A 12,555-nucleotide genomic window follows, 5' to 3' on the forward strand; every position below is an offset into this window, starting at 1 on the left:
TGGGAGGCAGAAGGACAATAGTACAAGGTATTATGGAGATTCTGGGCTGCTCAGTGGCCCATGTAAAGAATGCCTGGGCTGCTCTAATTTATGCCAGGCGGCAGACTGGCAGACCCACAATCTGAGTGGCTGATGCCATCTTTGCCTGCCAACCCCCTTGTGCTGCCCCAGAATCAGCCCCCCCCAATTCTTCCTTCCCTCTTTCATCAAAGTTATTGGGAAATTCGCCTTAATCATTCGATCCCATCAGCCGTGTCTAAACCTGACAACGAAGTAAATCCAGGAAGGGAGGCAGAACACAAAAGAGCTTTTGGATTGAACACCTCGGGCATCATCCCAGTCACCCCTACATCCACTTACCTCAACTTTTTGCCTAACGTCCTCTCTGTTTGCAATGAGACCGTTCAGGGTATTTTGGGCGCATTCCATATGGCTGCAGTACTCGCCATAAATCAACAGCCTGGAGAGGATTTAATCAGAAACATTTGCCGGCAGTTATTACTCATTATAAAAAAAATACGGGAAAGCGCAAAGCAAAGAGCTACTCCCCCGATATAACTGCTCAGTGAAGTATTAACACTCTTTTACGGCACCGCCTGTTTAACATCGAAACACTGAGGTTTTCAGAGAAGCGTGTTCGAGCCTGTGGGGGAAATCCGGTCGCCAAAATTAGGCTGGTGGGGAGTAGGGTGACCAGACAGCAAGTGTGAAAAATCAGGAAAGCGGGTGGGGGGAAAAGCCTCTATATAAGAAAAAGCCCCAAATATCGGGATTGTCCCTATAAAATCGGGACATCTGGTCACCCTAGTGGGGAGTAGAAGGGACATTTCAATTAATCTGTCCTCCCCCAGGGGTCCCCAACGCGGTGCCTGCAGGTGCCATGGCACCCACCGGGGCATCTAAGTGCGCCTGCGTACTGGCCGGCCGACGAGCATCCACCGAAATGCCGCCGACAAGCTGTGTCATCCAGAGGCATCACCGCCGAAATGCCGCCGATTTTCGGTGGTATTTTGGCAGCGACGCCTCTGGATGACGCTACTTGTCGGCGGCATTTTGGCGGTGACACCTATTGATGTTGCCGCTTGTCGGCGGAATTTCGGAGGATGCTCGTCTGCCGCCATGGAGGACCAGACGAAAAAGGTTGGGGACCACTGCATTACACAAAGTAAAGTGGCTCGTCCCTCAACTGCCAGGTCCCAGAGCCCTGGCATAATTCCAACATTGGCCTGTAACCTTCCTAAATCCAAGTTTGCTTGGGTGAGAGCAGATGTTAAGCTGTAATTATATGGTGCAGTGCTAATACCTCCCGGCTCTGGATTGCTATGAAGTTCCTGTTCACACAGGGGGAAGGACCCTTTCCTTCTTCCTCTTTCCACGGACTGAGACGCTCCAAAACAGCCCAGTATAGGGAGTCTGCCTATCCGCTCTGCTGCTACTTCTCAAATATCAGAGGGGGAGCCGTGTTAGTCTGGATCTGTAAAAGCAGCAGAGTCCCGTGGTACCTTATAGACTAACAGACGTATTGGAGCATGAGCTTTCGTGGGTGAATACATCCGACGAAGTGGGTATTCACCCACAAAAGCTCATGCTCCAATACGTCTGTTAGTCTATAAGGTGCCACAGGACTCTTTGCTGCTTTTACTTCTCAAATAGCGTATTCTGAGAGCCGCACCTTCCTTTCTCTTTTCAGACACCAGTTTCTTTTTTGGTAACTTTCTGAACAGAGATGGGTCTGGCTCAAAACTCTGGATCGAAACACATCAGGACTTTGGAAAAGTCTGGATCTGAATCCAGATCCCAACTTCCTACCGGGTTCTTATCTCTATAGGGAGTAGGGTAACCAGACAGCAAGTGCAAAAAATCGGGATGGGGATTGGGGGGTAATAGGAGCCTATATAAGTAAAAGCCCCCAAAATTGAAACTGTACCTATAAAATCAGGACATCTGGTCACCCTAATAGGGAGCTGTACTGAAGTCCCAGGGCTCAACGCCCTTGTTTCATAGACTCATAGAATATCAGGGTTGGAAGGGACCTCAGGAGGTATCTAGTCCAACCCCCTGCTCAAAGCAGGACCAATCCCCAGCTAAATCATCCCAGCCAGGGCTTTGTCAAGCCTGACCTTAAAAACCTCTAATGATGGAGATTCCACCACCTCCCTAGGTAACCCAGTCCAGTGCTTCAACACCCTCCTAGTGAAAATTTCCCCCTAATATCCAACCTAAACCTTCCCCACTGCAACTTGAAACCATTGCTTCTTGTTCTGTCGTCTGGTACCACTGAAAATAGTCTAGATCCATCCTTGGGTATTGTTGTTAAATTATTATTTGTAGTATTATTTAAAGTATTAAGTAAAGTATTATTTGCAGTAGCACTTGGGAGCCCCGTCATGGACCATGACCCCATTGTGCTAGGAGCTGTACAAAACACAGAACAAAAAGTTACCCCCTGTTTCCAAGAGCTTGCAATCTGGATATAATCCCACAATCTTGTGGCTCAAGTCTATTTGCAGGACAGATATATTTAAAAAGAATCTGTTTCAGGAAGGAGCATTTAAAAGAAAAGAAAAGAAAAGAAAACCTGCCTCCAGGAAGAATCTCCTTCATAGCATGTTATGAAATGGCTCCATCAATGGTAAGCAAATACATCACCCCACGCACCGTATCTCGTACCCAATGATTGCAATACAAATCGCACTGCCCACATACTAAATGGAGCCGTGGGAATGTATTAGCAATTATGTAGTTAATGCACCTTGACTCCAGTGGCCCAGGTGCACCAGTTACATTGTCTATTTTGTTACCTCCCCCAAACCACACATCTAGAGATCAACAAGCCTGTCGAGCTGGGTGTCCCGAGTCAAAGCCGTGGATGCTGTCCACGGCGCGGGAATGAATGGATGGGCGACCTCTAAAGTTCACCCAGGGTCCTACAGCTTCTCCCTCCCCAAACACGACTTCCCCTCTGATTCCTTTCCGTTAACTCGCTTCCCCCATTTGATCCTAGGTAGCTTGATGTTTAAGCAATAACCCTTGGAAAGCCGATTGGGAAAGATACTGGCGATTCACGGGTCATCGTGGTGCCTTTCCCCCTTGCTGTATGTTGCATGCAGTTTATTCACACTGGACATTGTCAGGGGAGGTGAGTGCGTTGAACTCTGAGTCAGACTGGCTCTGGAGGCTCAGTAAATACAACGGTAAATGGTGCATGCACACCACAGATCCTGCACACACGCCACTGCATGCAGAGGCTGCTAGACAGTGAGCCCTCGTGCAGCGAAGTGTTTTCTTCAGGTGACAACATAGGCAGCAATCCCTCCCTCCCCCCCCATATCTTAATAGACTTTCCCCCTCCCTAATCACTTCCGCTCAGTTTACACCGGGTTAGCGCTGCTATTTGCAAAAGCAGATCATGCGCGGCATTAAAGCAACAAAACCACCTAGATCTCAGGAGGCTTAAAGGTAAAATAAAAACCTTTCAATTGAGAAATGTATTTAATTTCTCCAGCGTGGCTCACAGCACATCCTGCCAATGCCATAAAACTACATAACTGGCTTCCAGCCACACTGTGACAATGGCCAGGCTGCCGGTGGGCTAATATCCCTGCCTATCAAACTGACCTGTGTTGTCTCTGTTTCCGTGTACTTCCCCGTCTGTCTGTCCGTCTGCTGTCTCGGTTTATACTTGGATTGGAAGCTCTTTGGGGCAGGGACGTCTTATTTTGTTCTGTGTTCGTACAGTGCCCACTGCGGTGGGATCGTGGCCCGTGACTAGGCTCTTAGTACGATAATACACCGAAACCATAACATTTTCCAAACCACAAGTGTTCATGTTTGATGAAACAACCAACACCATATCCAGGCCCCTCTTTCACTTAAGGACCCCCAGGCATTTACCGTTATTACTTAAGTCTCCCAGCACTCCTGTGAGGTAGGCAAATATGATCCGTGTTTTACAAACAGAAGCAGAGTGACTTGCCCAAGGTCATGGAGCAAGTCAGTTGCAGGACCAGGTAACAGAAGCTATGACTCCTACATTTCAGTCCAGACTACGTGATGTTCCTTCTCTTCTAGCAAAATGCTCAGAAAGGACTCAGCAATTATTATTGTTTGCATTACCGTAGAAAACCAGAGGCCTCGACTGAGATCGGGACCACATTGTACGAGGTGCTGTACAGACCCAGGTAAGAGACAGTCCCTGCCACGAAGAACTTACTGTCTAAACAGACAAGTCAGACAAAAGGTGACAAAACAGGGTATTAACATCATTTTCCAAAGGAGGAGCCGAGGCATTGAAAAATAAGGCCCTGATCCTGCAAAACCCCATACACATGTCAAATCTGCGGTACGAGAGCAGTCTCATCAAACAAGCCTTTGCAGGTGCAGGGCCTAAGATGCTTGCCAAGGTCAGGCTGTTTTATATCCACGGCTTGTGTACTTTTCTGGGCAGGTGGAGTCGAGAACAGAGTTGGGATATTTGCATCCTTCAGCTCCACACCAGTACTATAGGGCTGGAAACCGATGCAATGATATACACATCCAGGGTCAGATGCAGAGACAGGTCTTGCTGTGGATTATGTTTTGGGTTTTTTTTAAACCCTAAGTCCATTAATCCTGTATGTCCCCCGTCCCCCTCACATACTTTCTAGCCATTAAGTGTATTGTACCTGGTAAAACAGGACACATGCAACCACATACTGTAACTCATCCATTATTTCAGAGACCTGTCACATGCTAGGGAAGAGCCCGGTATCCCTGACCTAGTGTCACTGTGTAAATCTGTGATTCTCAAACCCAGCCGAGTAATTTAATGGAGAGATTTATGGAACATTCAATACCTGATGAAGTTGCAGCCAATACAGATTATTCCTCTGGCTTTTTCCCTTAACGATATCTCAACATGTGCAGTAACATGCAGCCGGTTTAAAAGGAGCTCCAAGAACACACATTTAAATCTCCATTTAGCATATGAGATTTACAAAGTGTTTCAGACACAGCCACAGACTCCCTCTGTGACACTGGACTAGTCACATTAGCTCTCTTGGCCTCAATTCCTCAGCTGTTCAATGGGGAAAATACCACTTCCTTGACTAGGAGTTCTTTGTGGCAAGGACTGTCCCGCACTCTGTGTCTGCGCCTTGCCCAGCACAATGGGGCCCTGATCTCTAGGTGACTGTGTGATACAAATAACAACAATACATTAGAACAGCTCCAAATAACAACAATACGTTAGAACAGCTCTTCAGACACCAAGACCAAAGAGAAAGTCCAGTCTCTCCTCATCTCCTGTGAAACTGCCGTATGAAAACATAACTCCGGCAGCACTAAACCAACGGACACCCGAACAATTCTATTCTGTCGCGAGTCCGTTTGGAGACCCTCTCGGTGAGCAGCTGCAACTGTTCTTCCCAGTAGATTCCCGCCCACCATGGCAGCCCTACTGGGCATTAAATCAGCAACACAGCTCAGTTCGTACATAATGCAGCACCCTAAAATGCTTCTCTAACTCTTCGGTGACGCGCACAATAAGCTCTTTCTGGGACCAGCAGCATTAAAATGTTACATTTACCCACTCAGCGGCTGCAGGCAGCACTGGCGTTCCGAGTGGGGAGGGCAGCAAGTCCGCGGCAAAGCTAAAAGACAAGCAGCACCGGGGGGGGGGGGGGGTTCCCTCACCTACTTGGCACATTGCGCTGCCCTTAGACACATGAACAAGCACACAAATAGGAGGCGGCACTTTTGGCTTCTCCTGCTGAACCCAGCCTCCTCTCCGCCGTCCGTCAGAGCTCTTGCTCTCCCACCGATGGGCAGCTATGCACATTGTCCAGTGTCCACAGCTCCATGCGCTCCCTACTTCCGAGGCAGTGCAGGAAGAAGGTACCTTCCCAGTAGTTTATGGGAGAGCAGAGCTGTATTTAAATCTACTGCTCACAAGATTTCTCACTGCCAAACTTTACGTTTCAACTGTCCCCCTCTGATTCTAACCCAACAGGTGGTTATATCTTGGCCCATGTTTTTGGCTCATCTACCTACCTATGGTATTTCTACAGGGCATATCATCTAAACCCCAGTACATGTCCAGCTAGCATTGCCCTATTGTCCTGGCCATCTAGCAATACAAATGAACCACAGTATCAAATAACACTTTGCCCGTCGCACGCAAGGACCTCAGGGCACTTTGCATGCAGTGATGAAGGCAGTCTCACGTCCCCCCTGGGGGAGGTTATGTCAGTGTTCAGAGCTGGGTGAAATCTTTTGACAGCATCCTCATCCCCGCACCAATGATTGTGTTAACAATTCCCCCCCACAAAACAGCCTCTGGATACACAAAACAACCCCTGGCCCTGCTCAAGTCAATGGCCAAAACGCCCGTGGGTTTCAACAGGGCCAGGACTTTGCCCACCACACAGTCTTTAAAATGCCAGCTCACTCTACTTAAAAGCACATTTCAGTAGCCCGTACGAGTAGCTTTAATACATAGATAGCAGAGCGAGCCCATAGTGAACGTTCAAGCATTACGCAGAGGGCACATGGATGAGCTGTGAACCCATTTACAAGGGAAATATTAGGGTTTTTTTTCCTGGAACAGGGGTGGTCGCATAGTTCTTGCTGTCCTGGGGGGGGAGAGGGTGCAGTGCAGCGTTTGCTGGGATTTGGGAGCCTCGAGGTGCACCACTGTGTGCGGAAACAACAACGTTCTCATGGATCCTCCTGTTCTCACGAAACACACATTGAAAACTTCGAGTGCACTTCTCCCTTGTCTTAACAGAGCTTGCCCTAGCAGAGAGGTTCCCACAGGCCATTCTGGAAAATGTAGTTCTCACAGCTTTAGAGAGGTAGGATACTGTGATGGCGACATTATTGGACTGGGCCTCAAGAGGGGGGTTCAATTCCTTTGTCTGCCACAGACTCCCTGTGAGACTCTGGGCAAGTCACTTAATTTCTCTGTGCCTCAGTTTCCCCCATCGTGAAATGAAGGCAATACTTCCTTTCTCCCATCCTCTAGCTATTTAGGATGCAAGCTCTTGGTATATTCTCTCTTGCTATATGTATGTTTGGCATTTGGCACAATGGGGTTTTTTAAGTTCTACCCTAATACAAATAATAAAATAATGTAGTAAGCAAGAATGCCTGGCAGCAAATGTACAACAATGGTATATGCTAAAGCCATAAGCATGGAACAGGAGATGAGTTACTCAAGTGGGCAATGCCTCAGCATGGAAATCAAAGCCCCAGAGCTAATGAGAAGTGGCACGAAGAATGCCACACTTCCAGAGATCAATATGGCTTGGAAGAGAGAACATACTCTAAAAAGTACAGTGCTGGCATCTCCTGGGAATGAAGGTGGAGAGTCATTGTAAAGGAGGAGGGGACGACAACGGAAAACGGACCCGCCCAGAATAAGAGCCAGGGCAGATAAGTAGCTTATACAATTCAATGTACATAAATCTTATGAGGCTTAGGATAAAAGCAAAGGAAGGGAATACGCCTTCAGATGTCATCCCCTAGAGATCCTCAAAAGGAGAAGGATTTTAAGATTATACTGGAGGGAAAAACCGTATCTGAGCCCTTTGGCAGGGTGAAGAAACCAAACCCCAAACCAGACACAGCTGTTCTGCTCTGAACATTATTAATTGTAGCCTTTAATAAGAGACAAGCAAGGCCAGATTCGGAATATTCTGTGCAGTGCTAGTCGCTGTATTGAAAGGAACTGATAGCGGATCAACAGCAAACTGCAGCCAGAATGACACAGGGGCTTGAGGGTTTGGGGTGTTCAGAAAGGCTGGGCGGGGGGGGAGTATGTTGCCTGACATGTTTCAATGGTTGATCTAACAACTGGGTGGGGAGGGATTGGGGGGAAGAGACTTAACCTTGTCTGTCTCTGTTCTCTCACTGACACCTCCAGCCAGGACTGCCCTGGTGACACAAGTCTACGCTCAAGGTTCAGATTCCAGAGCATGCTCCCTAGTGCACAGCCAGTTCACCGTGTTGAAACCGCTGTCTTTGGTAATCAGCGTGAATGTGTTTTACTGTGAGGGTGCCCCGTTAGAAAGGGACGTCGATGTCAGACCTTCCTCATAGCAGTGAGGCGAAATGGGGGGACTTGGACTCCTTTGCTAAAGAAAACAGTTCACAGGCAAAAGGGAGAGGAACTCTTTTCTTAGCCCTGTATCAGGAACTGACAGTTTGCTTTGGGCCTTGTTTGCACTTCCAATTTTTCACGTGGCAAGGTGCCGAGGAACTGTGCATCTTCGGTAGACACGAGTGGCACTGAAGTTTCACTCTGCGGCTTGTGGTTTCTCTCCTCCCTCCCTGCCAAATGCCCCAGGCGGCACATTGCAAATCTGAGCCCAACGCGCTGCCCTCTGGCCCGGTCAGGAAGAGCTAAATCTTCAAAAGCTGCAAAAGAGCAATCACCTCCCCAAACCGTAAAGCACTTACTGACTTTCTGCAACAAAACCTGCTCTCTTCCAAAGGAAACCCTCCTCCCCCGCAGCTTGCAGGCGTCGTTAAGAAGCACTGGGCTTGACCCATTTTTATTCTCTCTCTCTCTCTCTCTCTCGTGTGACAAATACAAAAAAAAAAAAGTGTCAGCAATTGGCATTTCACTGCTTGGAGCGTCTCGTGGCGTACGCCAGAGAAGGAGCTTCGCACAGTTTAATTACCCTGTTGAAGCCGGGTGGTTGACTTGTTTGTTGGAATAACCCGGCCTGAAGAGTAATTTTAAGAGTTAGCTAGCACGGCCTTTTGGGGGGAGAGAGGGGTTGAGAGAGGATTAAATACAAGCATTTTATTTCCAGCTTCTGTATCAAATTGATGCTAGAAAGAAATAGCCTCCTGTCTTTAACCTATTGACTTGATTGCCTTAGCAGAGGAGCTAACCAAGTTAATGCCACGGATTGAGCCACTGGCAAGCACAATGCAGTCCTAAGGGGAGGGGAGACAGAGGGACAGCGACTAGTCGGGGTCACAGGCAGAACTGGGAATAGAACCCAGGTCTCCTGAGTGCTAGCATCATAAGACTGACCACACTGGGATAGACAATGGCCCATCTAGCCCAGTATCCTGTCTTCCAACAGTGACCGGTGCCAGATGCTTCAGAGGGAATGAACTGAACAGGGTAATTTATTGCGTGATCCTTCCCCCGTCATCCAGTCCCAGCTTCTGGCAGTTTAGGGACACCCAGAGCCTGGGGCTGCCTCCTTGACCATCTTGGTCAGTAGCCACTGATGGACCTATCCTCTATGAACTTCTCTCATTCTTTTTTGAACCCAGTTATACTTCTGGTCTTCACAACATCCCCTGGCAATGAGTTCCACAGGTTGACTGTGCCTTGTGCAAAGACGACTTCCTTATGTTTTAAACCTGCTGCCTGTTAATTTCATCGGGTGACCCCAAGTTCTTGTGTTATGTGAAGGGGTAAATACACTCAGCTATTCAATTTCTCCACATCGTTCATGAGTATAGACCAAATCCCCTCTCAGTCACCTCTCTTCTAGGCTGAGAAGGCCCAGTCTTTTTAATCTCTCCTTACATGGAAGCTGCTCCATGCCCTACTTATTTTTGTTGCCCTTCTCTATACTTTTATTCCAGTTCTAGTATATCTTTTCTGAGATGGGGCGACCAGAACTGCATGCAATATTCAAAGTGTGGGCCTACCAGGGATTTATATGATGCCATTATAATACTTTGTCTTATTAGCTAATCCTTTCCTAATGGCTCCTGAAATTCTGTTCGCTTTTTTTGACTGCTGCTGCACACTGAGCAGATGTTTTCAGAGAACTATCCACAACGACTCCGAGATCTCTTTCTTGGTAACAGCTAATTTAGACTCTCTCATTTTGTATCTATACTTCAGATTACGTTTTCCAGTGTGCAGTACTTTGCATTTATCAATATGAAATTTCATCTGCCATTTTCTTGCCCAGTCACTCTGTTTTGTTACTCTTCACAGTCTGGTTTGGACTTAACTACCTTGAGTAATTTTGGATTGTCTGCAAAACTTTGCCCCGTCACTGTTTACCCCTTTTCCCAGATCATTTATGAATATGTTGAACAGCACTGGCCCCAGTATCGATCCTAGGGGGGCCCCACTATTCACTTTTCTCAGCTGTGAAAACTGACCATTTATTCCTACTCTTTGTTTCCTGTCTTTTAACTAATTACTGATCCATGAGAGGCCCTTCTCTCTTGTCTCACGACTGCTTACTTTGCTTAAGAGCCTTTGGTGTGAGACCTTGTCAAAGGCTTTCTAAAAGTCGAAATACACTATATCCACTGGATCACCCTTGTCCACACGTTTGTTGATCCCTTTCAAAGAATTCTAATAGATGGGAAATCATGTCTTGACGTTTAAACGCCATGTTGAAGCATCCCTAACATAATGTACTGGTCTATATGTCTGTTAATTCTGTTCTTTACTATAGTTTCAACCAATTTGCCTGGTACTGAAGTTAGGCTTACTGGTCTGTAACTGCCAGGATCGCCTCTGGAGCCTTTTTGAAAAATGGGTGTTACATTAGCTATCCTCCAGTCATCTGGTACAGAGGCTGATTTAAGCAATAAGTTATATACCACAGTTAGTGGCTCTGCAATTTCATGCGTTCCTTCAGAACATTTATGTGAATATCAACTGGCCCTGGTGATTTATCACTGTTTAATTTATCAATTTGTTCCCAAACCTCCTCTAATCCAGTTCCCTATTGAGAAAACTCCACACCTAAGAACCTCTCTATAGACATCTGAGAGCCCTTCATCTACATTAAAAAACAAAACAAAACATAATAAAGAAGAGCAACATAATTCATCAGAACAGCAACCGCCCTTTTCCTTTCTCACCCCCAACCACATCTCATGTGAATCGGCAGGCAGCCAACCCAATACGGATTAGAATTCTCACCCCAAATTCCTTCAATGCACACAGGCTTCTAGCATGCCCAGAAGTGCAACTGGTTCAGGCCATTTCGTCCCAGGAGGTGGGAGAAGGTGAACATTCCAAAGCCAAAAAGGGGGAGCTCATGGAGACCGCTCGACTGGCAGCCCCTTTCTTTTATACCATCGGGGGAGGGTGGGATGCATGTCATTAGACTGCCCACCCCCAGATCTGGCAGACACTGGAGCCCTGGTGTTATGTGCAGTGGGGTTGTATTAGTGACCTTGTTCACACGTGCTGCTCCAGCTTCCTCTGGCTTGTGATGGCCACCATACCAAAGACTGAACTGGGGAACTCCGGAGCTAAAAGCACGAACTGTTACAGCTTGAGCTAATGAGCCAACACTCTCCAGGTGGGGCTGTAACAGACTCATCTTCTCTGTGGATCAGGCGGCTCCGGTCAGCACTGCTGACCAGGTCATTAAAAGTCCAGTCGGCGGCACAGCAGGACTAAGGCAGCAGCATGTCCCCCCTCCGGCTTCTATGCCCCTAGGGGCAGCCAGGAGGCTCTGCACGCTGCCCCCACCCCAAGCACCAGCTCCACAGCTCCCATTGGCCGGGAACCATGGCCAATCGGAGCTGCGAGGGCAGTGCCCACGGACGGGGCAGCATGTAGAGCCGCCTGGCTACGCCTCCGTGCAGGAGCGGAGTGGGGAGATGGTGCTGCTTCCGGGAGCTGCTTGAGGTAAGCACCTTTTCAGAGCCTGCACCCTAATCTCCCCTCCGCCCCCACGCTCCAACCCTGATCCCATCCGAACACCTTGATCCCAGCCTGGAGCACCCTCCTGCACCCCAAACCGCTCTTCCCCAGCGCCTGCACCCCCAGCCCTCACCCCTTCCTCCCATGCTCCAACACCCTGCCCCAGCCCTGATCCCCCTCCCACTCTCCGAACCCCTCGATCCCAGCCCGGAGCACCCTCCTACACCCTGAACCCCTCATCCCCAGCCCCACCCCAGAGTCTTCACGACCAGCCAGAGCCCTCACACACCCCAAAGCCCTCATCCCTGGCACCACCCTGGAGCCCTCACCCCCTAAGCCAGCCTGGTGAAAATGAGCGAGTGCGTGAGGGTGGGCAGAGCGAGCACCAGATGGAATGAGTGGGGGCGGGGCCTCGGAGGGGGGGCAGGACGGGCAGGGACAAAGGTGTTCAGTTTTGTGCGAGTACACAGTTGGCAACTCTAGTGTACAGGCACGAATGCCTCTTCTACCAGCACCACCGAGGTGCAGCTATGGGAAAATCCCTCTAACTTGCCAACGCTACGCCCACTTTGCGCAACACATCCAGCACAAAGTGGCCTTAAACCACTCAGAGGCGGCCAGGGGAGAATTCCCCCTGTGCAGGGGAAGTCACTGTTGGAGGTGAGCTGGTCCTTCACCAACTACCCTCTTTCAACCCCAGGCATTAGGGGAAGAAGCGGGCATGCTGGGGCGAGGCAGGGTGAAGCAGAGCTCTGCTGTGCCCAATCTAGCTCTGGCGTAAGGTCCCTGAGGGATGTTACCTGAGCAGTAGGGCTGCATCTACCTTGCACTGGGGCCAGGTGGTCTTAAATCCGGGAACTGCAGCAGGATTCCTGATGCACCTACCATGAGCCCATTATATTAGAGAGAGAGAGAGAGAGAGAGAA

The 12,555-nt window shown here is 48.7% G+C and overlaps 1 protein-coding gene across 3 annotated transcripts in view; it reads right to left on the reverse strand.

The window, feature by feature from the left end:
• Positions 1-12,555, reverse strand: part of VAV2 (vav guanine nucleotide exchange factor 2) — a 303,317-nt gene that overhangs the window by 37,065 nt on the left and 253,697 nt on the right. For all 3 annotated transcript variants that reach the window (XM_039506402.1, XM_039506401.1, XM_039506403.1), the window contains one exon: positions 361-460. In XM_039506402.1, coding sequence (XP_039362336.1) covers positions 361-460 — 100 coding nt within the window. The remainder of the gene's footprint in view (positions 1-360; positions 461-12,555) is intronic.

This window comes from Mauremys reevesii, linkage group 19, assembly GCF_016161935.1.
Source record: "Mauremys reevesii isolate NIE-2019 linkage group 19, ASM1616193v1, whole genome shotgun sequence".
NCBI lineage: Eukaryota > Metazoa > Chordata > Testudines > Geoemydidae > Mauremys > Mauremys reevesii.